Source organism: Penicillium psychrosexuale, assembly GCF_028828465.1.
Source record: "Penicillium psychrosexuale strain IBT 29551 chromosome Unknown utg000002l, whole genome shotgun sequence".
Taxonomy (NCBI): Eukaryota; Fungi; Ascomycota; class Eurotiomycetes; order Eurotiales; family Aspergillaceae; genus Penicillium; species Penicillium psychrosexuale.
In genome coordinates, this window is record NW_026643187.1 from 7287568 (window position 1) to 7304710 (window position 17143).

The 17143-nt window shown below is 49.6% G+C and overlaps 4 protein-coding genes across 4 annotated transcripts; 3 read left to right on the forward strand and 1 right to left on the reverse strand.

The window, feature by feature from the left end:
- Nucleotides 1–239: 239 nt before the first annotated feature.
- Nucleotides 240–759, forward strand: N7518_003881 (uncharacterized protein; the record flags this gene model as incomplete). The annotated part of the gene is made up of 2 exons (XM_057184808.1): nucleotides 240–524; nucleotides 574–759. The coding sequence occupies 2 exons, from the start codon at nucleotides 240–242 to the stop codon at nucleotides 757–759; spliced, it is 471 nt and encodes a 156-aa protein (XP_057046258.1).
- An 832-nt stretch (nucleotides 760–1591) lies between these two features.
- Nucleotides 1592–4142, reverse strand: N7518_003882 (transcriptional regulator family TF; the record flags this gene model as incomplete). Its single annotated transcript, XM_057184809.1, has 6 exons — nucleotides 1592–2588; nucleotides 2647–2816; nucleotides 2878–3087; nucleotides 3141–3559; nucleotides 3655–3988; nucleotides 4047–4142. The coding sequence occupies 6 exons, from the start codon at nucleotides 4140–4142 to the stop codon at nucleotides 1592–1594; spliced, it is 2226 nt and encodes a 741-aa protein (XP_057046259.1).
- A 2104-nt stretch (nucleotides 4143–6246) lies between these two features.
- On the forward strand, nucleotides 6247–12539 carry N7518_003883 (protein kinase RIM15; the record flags this gene model as incomplete). Its single annotated transcript, XM_057184810.1, has 2 exons — nucleotides 6247–6837; nucleotides 6912–12539. The coding sequence occupies 2 exons, from the start codon at nucleotides 6247–6249 to the stop codon at nucleotides 12537–12539; spliced, it is 6219 nt and encodes a 2072-aa protein (XP_057046260.1).
- Nucleotides 12540–14268: 1729 nt separating this feature from the next.
- Nucleotides 14269–17132, forward strand: N7518_003884 (Mechanosensitive ion channel family; the record flags this gene model as incomplete). The annotated part of the gene is made up of 2 exons (XM_057184811.1): nucleotides 14269–14892; nucleotides 14952–17132. 2 exons carry the CDS (start codon nucleotides 14269–14271, stop codon nucleotides 17130–17132), a joined length of 2805 nt encoding a protein of 934 aa, XP_057046261.1.
- Between the last annotated feature and the right edge of the window lie 11 nt (nucleotides 17133–17143).

Sequence of the window (17143 nt, forward strand, 5' to 3'; positions counted from 1 at the left end):
CCCTCTTTTCGTTTGCTCTCCGGCCAAATATGAAATGTTTCACACTTGATTTCTCACTCTCTTCTCTTCACTTCTCTATTCCATTCATCTACAACTTCTTTCATGCCATCTCACAACATATCTTGTACTAAACCACTTCCATTACCTTCCTCGTGTCAAAAAAGGTATATAAACACAAGTTTCCACAAATTTTGATTAACCAAGCTAACTAGTGTTGTCAACTGTAGACATCGACTACGATGAAGGTCCCCCTTGGTCCGTCGGAGCATCCAAACCAGCTTTTGCGGAAGCTTGGGGCCCAGTATGACCCGGACCTGCCCATTAGCGATGCTTTTCGTCTCGTTGGCCTACAGCGAGGCTGGAAACAAGGATCCAAGACTTGGAAGAGAAATTGGAATGCTTGCATGAATAGCGAGTATGATCGGTTGATTGGCTGCCGGGTCTCTAGCCTCGCAACTTGGCAACAGCTATGTGCTAAAGTGGGAATCAAGGATTCCTTCAGTTCAATCACCCAGTGCAAGAAGGTAAGACGATACCACTATCTATTTTCAAGTCACTTGCTTACTATTGTAGGCCCTGGCCCGTGTCCATGTGAACATCGTCGATGTTCTAGATTCCTGGAACTCCGATGTCACCCCAATTTGTTTCAGGAACAAGGACGCTCTTGCTGCGTATACCCAGTCCAGCACCAAGTTCTTTGGCCGAGAGATCGCGAAGCAGGATAAGGTTCTCCGAGTTCTGTTGCGCAAGCTGCTTTGAAGAGTACAGCGATACGTCACTTCCATGGATATGATCCCGGAGATGTACTGGGTGCGCAGTTCAAGTGTGGACGAAATTGATCTGGGAACTACACGACAATTGAATGTGGGAAATTTGGTTTTGAATAGCTGAGATACCTGAATAACTTGTTGAAAGCGTTGTGTTTCTCCATGGTATAGATTATTTCGGGAGGTCCTCGTAATGTACATGGCTTCGGTGTCCCTAAATGCTGTCGCAGCTTCTTCATCGTCATCTCATTCTCTTATGATAGTCTGTGATCGTGTCTTCATCTACCAATTTTTTGTTACCACCCGCAACTATCACTATTCTTGTTTCTCATAAACTGACTTCCGAGGAACTTATAGGATAGACCTACGGAGATCGAGCATACACCGAACATATCAAGGCAACAAGCAACAATATTCCTCAAATGCACCCTTTCTAGAATGCAGTGCATTCTATCAAAACCTTCGGTCCCCACAGCGAAGATATTAATATCAACCTGATATACAGAGATCAACTTCAGAACCCGATTTCTACATCAAAGGTCGCTGTCGAAAATAGTGGACATCAGAAATAGCGGGGGTCAAGCGGCAACGTTGGCGCTACTCTGTACTTTCCCCCGGTGTTAGAAGAGATATGCAAGGTCCCGAAACTGCAAACATCAGGACGGCAAGCTGAGCCTACTAGGCACCTACAAGACGGGTATCCAAAACAATAGTATGTCTGCGGCCGATAGGCAAATAAGGGTTCCGTTTTTACCTAGGCACAAAACACCGAGTGGCATGCAAGCTCTTTCCAATAACAAAATTGGAAAACATTCTCTCAAATATCACCATATATCTTCTAAATACATTTGATTCAAGGTATCAAACATGTTGTAGTCGCTGGGTAGAGAATTGGCCGAGAATGCAAAGCCGAGATTATTGATGAACAGCTCATCGGGGTTAGAAGCTGCCCCAAGTCCGATTACGTCGTTGTTATCATGTTGAGTATCGCTCGCAGTTGGAACATCAAACCAATTGATATCTGGAAGTGCTGTGGGCAAAATGGTGTTTTCAACATGCAGGTCTTTCGGGTCGGGCAGACCTTGGAAGGACTCAGTCGGGGCCATCGGCCCTGGATAGAGATCCCCGTCTTCTGGTTGATATGGAATTGTGCAAAGGCTATTGCATTCCAATGAAGGAGCGGGAGGCATGTGATCAATATCACAGTTCAGTCGTTTGCAATATAATTTCTCCAGATTGCGTCCGATACGCTTCGCGATATTCCAGGACGTCGAGAGTTCCCGCAGGACCTGAAGGCAGAGTCCCACAGCCGCCTGTGGTGATGGACCTCGCAAACTCTGGTTACCTGTCCCAGTTTTCACAGTGGGATCAACGCACCATTTATCAATGATGATCGATGCCGCTGATAGGATGCAGTGTGTGGCTGTCATGGGGCTCAGCTTAAAGCTGCCAAATGTCTGTCTATATTTCTGGGCGACGATGCACATTCCTCGGGCGGAGTTGCTACATATGGTCATGACTTTCTGTTTACAGGCAGGCCCCAATTCTTTGTGACTGCTGTTCTGTTGTGTCTGTGGGTCTGGGGGATTGCCAACATCTTGAGTGGCAGAGTTGTTGCTCAGAAAGGGCACGCAAAGTAAAATGCACACAGTATGGTATACCATGCACAAAGTGTAGGTGTGAGGAAATCTGGAGGGACCAGATTGACGGTCGACTTTGAGCTCTGGAGGTAGATCGTAGTACCAGGTCTTAAGTTCAAGCACACAGGATTCAAAAAATGCGCAACGTTGTTGGGGTTGGAGGAGTGGCTTTGGGGACCAGCTTAAGCGATATATGTCAGTAAGACAGGTAGATGTAAGAAATGACATGGTAGACTTACAATGTAAGAAGGACTTTCTCGAATATACGACACAGGTCAATCATTGCCCTATGCAACTGTACCACGTCTCTTTGAGAAGCGGCCCTTAATTGTCCATTGCCATTTGCTGAGGGCAAATAGACATCCGAAGCACATAAAGGGAATGGTTTGTTGACGACACCCTGGGAGTCCTGTGTGATAAATTAACGTGAGTTTCGACGCAAAAAAATTATTGCCTGTGGTACAGCATACCAGTAACGTGCACACCCTGCCTGTGTAGCTCGCTGACAATTTGTCGTGACAATATAGAGCCCAATAAATCTGCCTTCGCAGCTCAATCTCGATGGGTGGAAGAGCAACTGCTCCGGAAAGGACCGAAGGATCCATGTTGAAACCCATGTCTAAGGCCAGGCGATTGGCCATACCTTGGTGAAGCCAGCCAGCAGCATCAGACCCCATTGCCTACCAGATATTAGTTTGATTGGCTGGGTAAAAGTCTGGGATATCACACTTACAATATAAGCCATGCCCATGATTGCCAAAGACTGGATTGTTGTGATCTTGGGCCATCTGAGATCGTGTTGAATCAATCTTTCTGCCCTGTCAAGAAATATTTTGCCGGCTGTGTTTGAATCATTGGGGTCTGATCTCACTTCTATGCGATCGCAGTAACGTGAACCTACAGCGAGGATGCAATTTAAAAGAAGGGGGCTGAAGTATCGCCCACCACATCTCATAGATTCTCGAAACAGTTTTTCGTTTACCACCTGAAGCCATGGCTGTTCCCACTCAAAATACAGGTCGAGCAAGTGCGACTGAAGCTCGTCTTCTGGTATCAAGCTTTCTTCTAATGACTCTGTACTCCCATTCGGCGGTGTTTCACCAGTCTGCATGGGAGGGCCATCGGACTGATATGCCTCTTCGCTGGGCGAATCTGGAGATGATTAGCGAACCTCTATACTGTGGCGAAAAAAAGAATGGCTACTGTAGGCTTGCCTTTTGATGAAGATCTAAATAGCAATCGCCCACTTGTCGGTCCAAAATACCGCACCTCGCCATCCTGATCGAAATTTAATGACTCGTCAAGCGTCAATGCGCCGTCAAACGTAGTACACAAGTCATCAACATTCGAGGAAGCCGGAGCCCACTCAGGGTTAGGCTCTCCATTTTTTATCATCAATTGAATGGCAGCATCAGGGTCAATACCATGCGTGTGCAATACACGCTCCAACAGTTCAATGCGATTGCGCAGCATGACTACATAGGACTTAGGTGCTGGTTGCCGCCCGTCCTCTGCTGTGGAGTACTCGCATTGAACGCCACGGTCAAGGCAGCGAGAGCAAGATGGTCGAACACCATCACACTATTTTAATATTAGCACAAACTTTGAGTAATAGTTGGTGGAACAATTATGATCTTACCTTAGCTCGTCGTTGTCGGCATGCCTCACAAGCTCGGGACGTATACTTTCTACCCGGTCGCTTGCGCCTAGCAGGTTCATCCGGTGCTGTGGGCATAGCTGAGGTATACGGGAAAGAGGAATTTGATCCAGTGCACAGTAGACTCTAGTACTTTATGCTTGAGATTGGAAGCCTTCGACTACTTGGGATTCATGAATGGAATCTTCCGACCTTGGAGGGCCCAGGTGGAATGGTTGTGATTACAAATCAATTGCCTCAGGCACCAAGGCATAAAGTAGTCACCCTTACAATTCAGGCCACAGGGTCTGATGTTCTGCCTCATACAACGACTTATCTGTATAAGCTACAGCCAAATAGGATTGTGGTTTTATATTTGACCTGGGAGAGTTGTTTTCCCAAAAAGACATATTGAGAATGCGGAATATATTGTGGGACAGAACTGACTTCGTGTCCAAAGTATGTTGTAGTTAGTATATGCTCCTATACGTAATGACCTCTCGTCATGACTAGGTAGAGTTTCATGCTAGACAGACATGACCCATTCATTAATACATGCCTATAGGATATCGGTGCAGGCTAAATAGTGTAGTAGGAAGAGGAAAGCGTAAAGTTTACTCGGGGAGTATCTCCTGTTCGCTCCAAGGTCACAGTGAAATAAATTGTCGCGAATAAGCCTATTCCATGACACTATCATATCTGTAGTCCCTATATTGAAGAATAGCAATGGAAGATCATCTCCAAAAAAATAATGAAGCCAAACCATCAGCTGACTACCCCGCAGATCCGCAGAACCCAAAAAAAAAAAAGAAAACCTTCGAAGGTCGGAAAAGATGAAGACAAATAGGTGGAGCAATATTGAATGTGGCCCCCGAACATTCCGGGCCTATTCATAGGATGTTTGGATATATTCTAAGGAGAGGGGGTAGAATTGGAGTCACGTAGAATCTCCAATTGTGATAGTATTGTGCTATATGACTGGCTCAGGTTGATATGGATCATGCCAGCAAGGGATTATGAGATCGACAGTTTCTTTATTTCCAGATATCCGTGGAACAAGTGTGGATTGAGGATAGAATACTCCTATTACACCATTTGTTTCACAGAATATCTCTCTCCTAATCTCATACTATCAGATATCAGTAGTGCAAGTATATTGTAGTGCAAGTGATGCAGTTGGAGAGGGAATGCGAGCTCTCATTGTATGGGGAATTAACAACTACATCCGGTGGCGTCCAATGGATTTGGAGAAATATTTTCTTTTTCTTTTTCTTTCTTTTGGCCTTTTCTATTTTGCAGTTTTGGTGGAAATATGGCTGTCCGGCATGAAGGGATATATATGGTACGAAGTACGAAGTACATACTACATGGGTTGGATGCTTTTAGACAAAAGTACTACGTCTAGAATAGTGCTTATCTAGATAGTACCAATACTGTCTGTATATGTCTAGATTCAGATGTATTTCACGTCCTTTATTTGATATGTCATGACGTTGAGTTACAAATATAAGATGTATATAATACCTATAGGAGCTCTCTATGGCCATCTCCCACCACAGAAGGGATCAACATAGTACAAAATCTTGATCCCATATACTATATATGCACAGTAAATGTCCAAGATATCAAATAAAGGACAAGTCAACAGAAAAAAAAAAAGAAAACAGAGAGGTGGGAAGTACGTAGTGCAGGAAACGCACAGCTCACCAATCACCGCCCTCGACTCCTTCGATTTCCCCCCCATCACGACTCTTCCTCTTAAACATTCTCTCGACTTGCTCACTTCTACCCATTTCTGTGACCGTTAGGTCTCAATTTCGATCCAGTTTCGTTCCCTTTCTCGGGTCAGCCTCCTCTGAGGTTGACGATCCAGCGCGTCGTTGTCGCGCCATTCCCCGCAGAGAGACGGCTTCCGTTATCCTCCGTCTAACGTTTCGTGTTTCAACCTCTGTGTTGTCTCGAAGCCTTTGAATACACAAATTTAACGTTGGATTGGTGGACTGCCATCACTCCGAGCTTGCATTGATCTGTTCCCAAGTCTTACGACCTCACTATGGACACTTGATGCTACGGATGAATCAATAACCTCGATTAAGGGCACCCGCGCTGCCCAGCAGACGGTCCTGCTTCGCTGGAACAATACTCTTGTTTTATTCAATTTACCTCGATTCATCGCACTGTCGCCTTCCTACCCCCTTGAACCATGAATCCCGCTCGGTCGCCGGAGCGAGCCAGCATGGCCAGCAATGATTCCCCCAAACCACAATTTCTCGCGCCTCCTGCCGTGACAGCGTTGCGGCAGGAGGCTCGGAATATCGATCCGAAGATGGCTCGGACATTGAGTGATAATATGCGCGAGGAACGTGAGGATTTGAAGGAAGCGGCAGAACAGACATTGAACATCATTGTGGATATGGACCTGGAGGGTTGCGTCAAATGGGTCAGCCCATCGTGGAAGCAGGTGGTCGGCTCACCCCCTGAGTCAGTGGAGGGCCATATGATATCGGAAATTCTGTTGGGCAACAAGGATGTCTTCCGCGATGCAATCGAATCCATGAAGCAGGATGATTCGCGGAGTCGTTTCATTCGCTTCGCCCTCCAGATGGGACCGGATTCTGTCCTGAAGTACGCCCCTGAACCACCACCGGCGGCTAGAGAGAACCGGGCCATCGGGGAAAAGACAGAGGACAACGTTGAGAAGTCCCAGGAGGAGGAAGAGCATAATCACAATGTGCTCAACATGGAGGGACAGGGAATCATGGTCTATGACCGGACGGACGATGAAGCTGGCCATGTGCGTACCTCAACAACCTCAACAATGTCTTGTTGCCCGCCGCCGTTTATACCACTGACACCTTCTGAATACAGACCATGTGGATGTTACGACCTCTTACCGAGCCCAGAGAAGTGACAATCGATCTGCCGCCTCTGCTAGTGGAGTCTTTGGGTGTTGGGGCGGAGGTATTAGCAAATTATTTGACCGAATTGGCTGAGGCTGCAGCGACAGAACCCGATTCCTCCAAGCATCCTGCCCCGACCCCCGTCCTCTGTCGCATATGTGAACGCCAGATTACGCCATGGTGGTTCGAGAAACACTCAGATCTGTGTCTGCAGGAACATCGGGCGGAGATGGATGTTCAAATGGCACAGGAAAACCTCAATGAGCATCGGCATGTCATTGTCAAGGTCTTGGATGCTTTAGAGGCCCGACAAGGCAGACCTTTGATCGGGGGCGATGGAAATCCAATGCCCCTCCCCCAAGCGGAGTACAAAGGGTTAGCCATCGGCCCCTCGTCTGCGAGCTCTGCTCCGTCATCCGGTCCTGTTTCAGAGAGTAATTCAGCGCCCGGCACGCCGCCTCGGTCGCGCGAACATTCTGCGTCCGATGCTATTCCAAACCGACCGCGCTCCTTCACAGTTCGGAGACCACTGGCTCGTATCGTCGAACTCGTTCTTGACCTGTGCGATACTTCACTAGAGATTAGTATGCCGATGATCAAGGAATCTTCCCGGACAGACACAGAGGACTTCCGGACGCTGTCACCACAATCTGAATCGCGGATCTCTCAGGTTCTTCAGTGGCAGTCCCCGAGCACCAACACCCTGGAACAAGAACAGGGTCTCGCTGCTTTGTCGGCAGACACTGAACAAGTCGCCAAGGCAAAAGTGGATGCCGTTGTACGTCATCGCAAGATTGTTGAATACGCCGAACGAATTCGCATAGAATACACAGTCCTAGTCGAGGAATGTATCGGGGCAGCGCTAAGCAAGGCGGAGCGCATAGCTGCTGGTCAGCTCAGTGATTCATCTTGCTCATCTGATGAAGAATTGGCGCCTGAGAGCATCATCGACGGCAATATTACTCCGGGCGATAGCAATACTGTTGCCGAGGAAGATTCCCTCTCACAAATCATGAGCCAAGAACCGCAACAAAGGCCCTATCCAGCAGCACCCTCTCCGCGGCGACCGACATCTGCGCTGACTCTGTCAATGCGTAATTCGCCAGATCGGTCTTTGCTCTCAAAATCGGAGCGCAGACCCTCCTCCGCAGCAGTATCCACAGGTTCTAACAGCCCATTGGAATGTCCTACCCCGCGATCCTATAAGAGTGCTGCAGGACTCCTGGGTACCTCACAGCCTTCTCGACTGGGCCTTTCCCTATCGGAAATTGATGCTGGTGAGACTAGCGACAGCAGTTTGCCTTCTGTCTTCCCGGGAGCTATAAGAACAGAGTCACCCTCATCTGAGAGGAGCTTCGATCGAAAGCGCCGGAGCCTGGTACTGCCCGGACTTTCGAGTTCTCCTCGTCGGCAGCCTTCTCCCGCTCGAATTTCAGGTCCGCATTCCCCGTTGCGCATGCCAAAGCCCCGTATGTCTAGCGGCGGTGAAAGCCTGCCGTCCCCGATAGCATCTCCGTCTGCATACGCAAGTGAATTGGCCCTTCATCACTGCCGCCACCATCGCCGGGAGTCCTCGGCGAATTCTTCAGATATTACGAAGCCCCCACCTTCCCCACGCCTACCTTCGATGAGCCAGCAACAGCCTCGGCCTGCGCCATTGTCGATCCGCGATTTTGAAATAATCAAACCAATCAGCAAAGGTGCTTTCGGCAGTGTCTACTTGGTGAAAAAGAAGGCCACTGGCGAGTATTATGCAATGAAAGTTCTGAAGAAGGCCGACATGATTGCCAAGAATCAGGTCACCAACGTCAAAGCCGAACGTGCCATCATGATGTGGCAAGGGGAGAGTGACTTTGTTGCCAAGCTTTATTGGACATTTTCTAGTAAGGATTATCTCTATTTGGTGATGGAATATCTCAACGGAGGTGACTGCTCATCACTTGTCAAGGTTCTTGGGGGTCTTCCCGAGGATTGGGCCAAGAAGTACATTGGTGAGGTGGTGCTTGGAGTTGAACACCTTCACAGCCGAGGCATTGTGCATCGCGATTTGAAGCCCGATAACCTTCTCATCGACCAAAAGGGACATTTGAAGCTCACCGACTTTGGACTTTCACGCATGGGATTGGTCGGTCGTCAGAAGCGGGTGCTGAAGAACCCCGATGAGTCTGCTCCGGATCTACTGAAACAAAATGCATTCCCCCGTGCGATATCGATTGGATCTTCTCGATCGGCCTCATTCGACTTTCAAGCAAGCTCATCACCTGGCTCTACACCACTCATCACCCCGGAAGTGTCCGCCAGTGCCGTGCAGCCATCCTACTTCAGCCTCAACCAGAATAGTTTGAGTCGGCAAAGCTCTCGTCGAGCTTCGGGATATCGCAGCGATAGCATGGGCAGTGATGGTCTCAATGGAATGTTCAGGGCATTCTCGCTTAATGACAATACACACGAACCTCCTGCCTCATCGCCGAGTATGTTTTCAACCAGCATGGTTGAAGAAGAGGGCCAAAGCGAGGCCGGCGAGTCCCCTCGTCTTCAACCCCTGCATCCAACATTCAGCAATCCATTGGCGCAGAATACCCCTCCCCATCAAAGCATGATGCCTCCAGTGATGGCTCTTTTTGATCCCGAGGATCACAATCGCCGTTTTGTCGGTACCCCTGACTACTTAGCCCCGGAAACTATCAACGGCATTGGCCAAGATGAGATCAGTGACTGGTGGTCATTGGGATGCATCATGTTTGAGTTCATCTTTGGGTACCCACCTTTCAATGCGCACACCCCAGATGAAGTCTTCGAAAACATTCTCCATCGCAGGATCAATTGGCCTGAGGATGCAGAGGAGTTGACTTCAGCGGAGTCGTTGGATCTCATCAACAAGCTCCTGGCTCTCAACCCCCGTGACAGAATTGGAGCCAATGTCGAAGAGAAGTTTCCAAATGGCGGTGCGGAGATCTGCAGTCATCCTTGGTTGTCTGACATTAACTGGGACACACTGCTTGAAGACAAAGCACAATTTGTTCCCAACATCGAAAATCCGGAGGACACAGAGTACTTTGATGCCCGTGGTGCTACTCTTCAATCTTTTGCAGAGGAGTTGGAAGATGAGAACTCACCACAAACGTCAGCTTCCGCTGGCCCCGACCGACCTCATGATGCACTGTTCAAGGTCCGCTCTCAAGTCAATTCATCGAAACGACCTTTGATGCCACTGCACATTCCTCCTCACGTTCGTGATGCTCGGGATTCACGAAGTCGGAGACTGAGTGAACCAGCCTTGGCCGATGATTTTGGCAGCTTCAACTTTAAGAATCTTCCGATGTTGGAGAAGGCCAACAAAGATGTCATCCAGAAGATGCGCCAGGAGGCTCTGCAGGCGCAGCACCGACAACCCAGTTCGTCGTCGGCCGCTCAGACCTCGAGCACTTCATCTCAGCCGTCATTGGAAGGGAGCCCACTGCCAATGTCACTCCAGCGAACTTTGTCACAGAATAAGGGCAATAATCGACCTTCTTCCCCATCAGGCCTAAGTCAAACAAACTCATCTCCCAGCAGGCCATCGCAGCCATCTTCTCCTCTCCTAGTTCAGTTCAGCACTGGGAATAACCAAGAGCGGCGCAAGACGTCGGGCTCCTCGTCAGCCTCCTACCAATCGAGCGGGGCCTTTCAGCCTTCCTCTGCTGACCAGGGCCGCATGCCAAATCTTAGATTGGGTTCAGTGGCATCCTCTCCCGTGAAATCCAACCGAATGCCAGCTCATTCCCCTGACAAGACGGGCAACAATCAACGCCATGGCAGCGTCCCAGCGAGCCGTACCCGTTCTCACACTATTGGCTCTCAAGATGGAGATGTTTCCGCGTTCCAGAAGGAACCCTTTGTGCCCCATCATCCTAAGCGCCGGAGTCAGCTCTTTGATATCTCACCTTCATCCTCCGACAATGAGGATCCACGCACAAAGGCACTCCTGAAGGTCCAACGCCGGCGACAAAGCTCTCGACGGTTGTCGCAAATCAACATCCTAGAAGGGCCCTTTTTCCGGCCATTGGATGTGCTCATTTGTGAAGATCACCCTGTCTCGCGGCTGGTCATGGAACGCCTGTTCGAAAAACTTCGCTGCCGGACGATCACCGTTACAAATGGCGCGGAGGCTGTTAGATACGCTCTCAGCGAGGTTCAGTTCGATATAATTATGACTGAATATCGACTTCCCCAAGTCAACGGAGTAGACTTTGCTCGAATGGTACGGGAGACACGCAGTGCTAACCGACATACTCCGATAATTGCTGTTACGGGCTACTTGAAAGACCTCCCGGAGAATCACAACTTCGACGCCCTGATTCAAAAGCCTCCGACACTACCCAAGCTGACCGAGGCGCTTTCCCAGTGGTGCATGTGGAAACCTCCTCCAACGGACTATGTTCCCTCCCAACCTGTTCCTGTTCCTGTTCCGGGATCTGGTGCTCGGTCTAGTGCTCGGTCTACCGCCGTGATGAATGAGGACAGCCCTAGTTCTGCCTCCTCTGGATTTGTCCTTAATCCCCCCAGCTCTCACCGAGGATCAAGCCGCGAAGATTCGCTCAGCAGCAGTGTGTTCGGAGACATGGAGTCTTTCAAACCCGAAACCAAACCCGAGGACATTCCTCTGATCATAAATCGAACGTCTGATGATTGGGATCAAGGCCACGGTGGATTAGGGATATCCGAAGAGCCAATGAGGAACTCTGAGAGGCCAAATCCCAACTCTGTACCTGTGCCTCACCTTCTTCATGCTGCATCAGCGCCCGCGGCCATGGATTCAAGCGGTGAACCCACACCCCGGAGGCAACCGTCAAGTGAAGCTATTCGCGCCAAAAAGGAATCCATCGAAAAGAAGTGGTACGAGGGCGCCGAATCGGGTGACGATGAAGACGAAGAGCTTGGAAACTCCCAAACACGTCGCAGCCCACCCTCTCGAAATCGCCGCCCGGGCTCGAAACTGGGGATTGAGATGATGCGGACCAACAGTCGGGGCAGCGTTGTTAGTGGCAGTGAAGAACTCTTGAAGAAGGAGAGGGAGGCTCTTCGGAACCAAGCCGCGGAGTCCACCCATAACGGAGACAGCGATGGCTCTTTTGGTTCTCCTGCCAGTACAAGCTTAGAAGATCGTTTTGAGGCCCTTAGCATCCCCGAAGAATCGGAGGGTGAGGAGCCACCCAGTCCTCGTACGTCCCCGACAAGGCTTGGAGCACCTGTCTCTCAGTATCACCGGCCATCTCTAGCGCATCGGGATACCTCGATCTACTCTGGAATTTCTCCGAATTGTACATCGAAGACTAGCCCAACATTGTTGAGTCAGGGTCAAACTACACCCCCGACGGACTTGCCGCCGAGCACTGTTTCCCATCCCGCTGTCCTGCCAATTACCCCTGAAGTCAAAATCTCCGGCAGCGCGCTGACCCGAGACGCGGGTTCGGGCGTGGACGCCGACTGTAGTCCCACCCCGGACGCTGAAGCTACGCCGCGACCTCTTCATCCTTCCCCTAACCTGGATCCGGAGCAGACGCCTCGTCCCCCGGAGCGACATCGATCGGACTTGAGTTTTGCCTTCAAAAGATGATCTTGCGATATCTTTCTATTCTGTCTACATATTATTTGCACACCTACTTTTGTCTTCTCTGTAAACTTTCCTGTGTTTATCTATTCCGGGGAAACCTTGTACCCCGTGGATACATTGTCATATCCACTCCCTCACGTCTCTTATGTCTGAATGTTTTCTTTCTGAATCTCGGAGCAAGGTGTTCCGGTCTTTCATTTTACTTGGCATTGTTTCATTTCATTTCTTTTCTTTCCATTCGTTTTTTTTTTTTTTTCCCAGCGAGAATAGTCTCTGTTTCAACATCTTGACCATGTGGTGGAAATTCCAACATCAGCTTGACGCTGTTTTTCCTTTTTGTGTTTTCTAGTTTGTTAGGATACCCTGAGGATCCCGAAATATTATCTTGTACCAGTAAGGGTACTTGTCTTGAAGCCGAAGCATTATTTAACTACTAGCGCTTCACAGCCACCTCCCACATTGGCAATCGGGCGATGATCGCTCCGATCAAGAGCTCTGATTGGACACAATCCTGATTACTCGCGAAGATCTTAGACAAGACCTCGGTTAGTGAGATTAATATTATCCTGTCCAGAATTTACCGTTTTGTTTTTCTGCATCCAATGTACGAAGTACGTGATGATCGCAACCGTGCATAAGATACGGAGAATAGCTCGAACATGGAGAGCATGGACTCTGTAATAATTGGTCTAATAGCGCACCGAGCGCCAAGAGGTCATGAAACCGCCTCAGTGCGTAAGTCAGTGCTTGCGACGTATGTTGTATGTTGTACGGAGTACAACGTCACTCAAATCATAGGCTCGGATTTGTTTTGGTTTGGAAGGGCAACGTCATGGTTGTATCACAGAACACCTGAATGTAAACATTCTATACTATTTACTGTTTACTGTTTTCCTAGAATATATACTGTATGTTGTATGAATTGTAGCCACCGTTGTTTACATGACACTCTACAACAAACCTAACTAGGTTGGAGGCGTCCTGGGCGTTCATGATCACTATAAGCATAAAGCCAGTCTAATAATAGTTTGACAATATATATTGAAGTTGCCATCTATCACAGATTCGATGTTCTCCTTTTATGAACACAATTTACACTTCAAAGTCAAATCCAAGACAAATCTCTTTGTCGCCACCTGGTGGATCGGCAAAACGTTGGCAAGCCGTGATGGGCCACATTTGTCTCGAAGATCATTGGCAGTTGCCCTGCACATTGCGTATGTGGAACATCTTATTTGATTGCTCCCAAGGTTGGTGGTTGAAATAGAAGTTGGAATGGAGTTGTTGTGTGTAAAAAGTACGTTGGCTGTGATAGACTGTTGTATACGATGTTGTATACCACCCCTATATACATCCCAACAACCCCTTATTCGCGAGTCGCGATGCTCTAAATGAAGGCAATTAAATCTAAATCGAGTTAATTTCCCATAACCAATAGCGTATTTATAAAACTGATCGAGATCATCGTGAAATGTAAAAGTCCAGGCTCTGCACTGTTATGGGTCTTCCCCATCAGACTCCACTTGGCCATGTCCTCTTCTCTTCCTTCACACTCTCTCGCTGTGTTCTTTTCTTCCTCTCTTCTGTCTTTTTTCTTGTTTGCTTTGGTTGCGATGTCATCGAGACGAAACGTATAATATACATTCAATATACAATCCCCCCCCGGTCACTACATTCCAGTCTTTCCTCTCCGCCTTGACAGAATTCCACTCATACTTGGCCCGGTGCCATCATGTCGTCCCCCGTGGAGGAACGAAAAGCCCACATTGAAGACAAGGACAAGCGAAAACACTCGGACGTCTCTCCTCCCTCCAATGACGGCACCTATGTGACCGAGCCTGACGCTGATCGCGACACGGGTCACTTGAAGGTCGACACTACACATTATGAGCATGATGATGATAGGCATCCGCCAATGCGCACCCCATCCGCCCGTCGGGAGCAGGCCACTCGTCTGGAGGATGATTTGCTGGTCCTGCAGGCCGAGCGTATGACCTCGCATTCGACCGGCGCACCAGACGACGAACACGATCGCAGTTCTATCCATCGCACCCGTTCGCGACGCTCCGAAGCCGTCGATGAGTTTGATGAAGCTACAAATCCCCTGCACGAAAAGGCCGCAATTTACAAACCCCCGGAGAATCCAAACACCCAGTTTGCCGTCTTTGTGAAGAAACTCCATCAGTCGAGTTTCCTTGTGCGCTACTTGACCTACATTGCCCCCATTGTCCTCATTCTCTTGATCCCGTTGCTGGTCGGCGCTCTCAGGTTTCCCAATGCCAGTGTTGGTGGTGTACAATTGCTGTGGTTTTCAATCTGGTTGGAAATTGTCTGGTTGACTCTCTGGGCAGGACGGGTGAGTCCAATCAGTGAATCATTTCCCAACGAGCATTACTGATCTATTTCCTTTCTTAGGTGGCTGGCAAGTGCTTGCCTCCAGCTGTCGGTCTTTTCGCGAGTGTATTCACCAATAACGCCAAGAAATGGCGCGACATGGCGAAACAGCTCGAGTTTCACGCGGCGCTCTTTTTCTGGTGGCTTGGCGTGGAAATCTCTTTCCTGCCAACGATGAAAAACCACCATGTGGATGGTGATACGGGGACCAAGGGATGGGAAATCACTCTCAACAAAATCATTATTGTCATCTTCGTGTGGACTATCCTGAATTTCATCGAAAAGATCCTCATCCAGTTGATTGCCATCAGCTTCCACATGCGGACCTATGCGGACCGCATTGAAATCAACAAATTCCAGATTGGCAGTCTGTCCAAGCTGTACGATTGGTCTCGGTCCACTCTTACTGAGAAAGATGAAGCATTTGAGGAGAAGAACGACGAACCGAGTTCCACGGGAGTCAAGACCCCGTTGCACTATGCTGGCCTGGCCCACCGGAAGGCCAAGGGTGCCCTGAACAAAGTTGGAAACCGGGTTGGCGATGTCGCAGGCGCAGTCGTCGCTGACGTCACTGGACGCGCGACGACTCGCAGCACCGATGCCTATCAGGTCATTTTGGCGCTCCTGCGAACTACCGGAGGCTGTCAGGTCTTGGCGCGTCGTCTGTATCGCACCTTTGTGAGGGATGGCTTTGAGACCGTTTTTGGTGGTGACTTGAAAGCCGCATTTGAGGACGGCGAGGAAGCCGAAGCTGCCTTCACTATGTTTGATCGCGATATGAACGGTGATATTTCCATGGAGGAGCTGGAGGCCGTTTGCGTTGACATTGGCCGTGAGCGCAAGTCCATTACTGCATCTCTAAAGGATTTGGATTCGGTCGTCTCGAAATTGGACAATGTCTTCATGTTCTTCGTGTTTGTGATTGTGCTGATTGTATTTTTGTCGCTCATCTCCACCTCAGCCGCCGGTGTGCTTACCTCCGCGGGCTCTGCTATTCTAGCACTGTCTTGGTTGTTTTCTGCTACTGCCCAGGAGTTCCTGCAGTCGGTTGTCTTCGTCTTTGTCAAGCACCCCTTCGATGTTGGTGACCGTGTGACCATCTACGGCAACGCTGGAGATTCTGGTCTTGGTGATGATTACTTTGTGAAGGAGATTACTCTTCTGTACACCGAATTCAAGAAGATGCAAGGCCATGTCGTGCAGGCGCCAAATAGCTACCTCAATGGGCTTTTCATTCTCAATCAGCGCCGTTCGGGCGCACTTGCTGAGGCGGTTCCAATCATTATCAAGTATGGCACCAGCATCGACCAACTCGACTCCCTGCGACAGCGCCTCTTGGAGTTTGTGCGTAGCGAGAAACGCGACTTCCAGAGCAACATACTCACCGAAATGCGTGCCGTCACCGAGAACTTTTCGCTCACACTCAACATCGTCTTCTTCTATAAGTCGAACTGGCAGAACGAGGGCCTACGTTTGCAGCGCCGCAACAAGTTCATATGTATGCTCATGGTCGCCCTCCAGGAAATCGGCATCGAGGGCCCACGCATGAACCTCCAGGGTGCCAAGTTCGACATTCCGTTCCACGTCAACTATGGCAATACACGCTCTGCCGAGCAGCAAGCTCCTATCGATGCCGACCCAGTCCCCATCTCAGAAGAATCTCACCACCTGCCAGAGAATACCGGATCCAGCAGCGGCAGCGCTATCCGTCACCCATCGATTCTTCGCAAGGGTATGAACACTGCCAATGCCCGTGCCCGCGGCCCGTCTGTCTCACAGCACAAACACGTCGACTTCTCCTTGGGCATGTCCAACATGGCATCCAACGATATTATGGGAGATGTGTTTGAGGATCGGGGTGTGGTCGTCGGTGAAGTCGTCCGGTCGGCCAACCGCGATGCTGCAGACCGCCGCATCCAGGAAGAGAACGAGGACGAGGAGGAGCGCAAGAGCCGTACATCTTCTTCCCGGCATCGTCGCCCCTCCAACATGAGCGCTCCCTCCAATCATGATGACGGTCGCCGGTCGACCGACGCTCACAGCTTCCGTAGTGGCCAGTCATCGCTCAGCCGCAACCGGTTCTTCCAACACCGCAGCAGCGTAGGTCACGATCGCGATGACTTGATGGAGCAAGGCCGCGTTGATGAGCCTACTCCGCCGCCACCGGCCACGGTCCCTGATGCCAAGGAGCATCCATATTGATTTGAGATGTG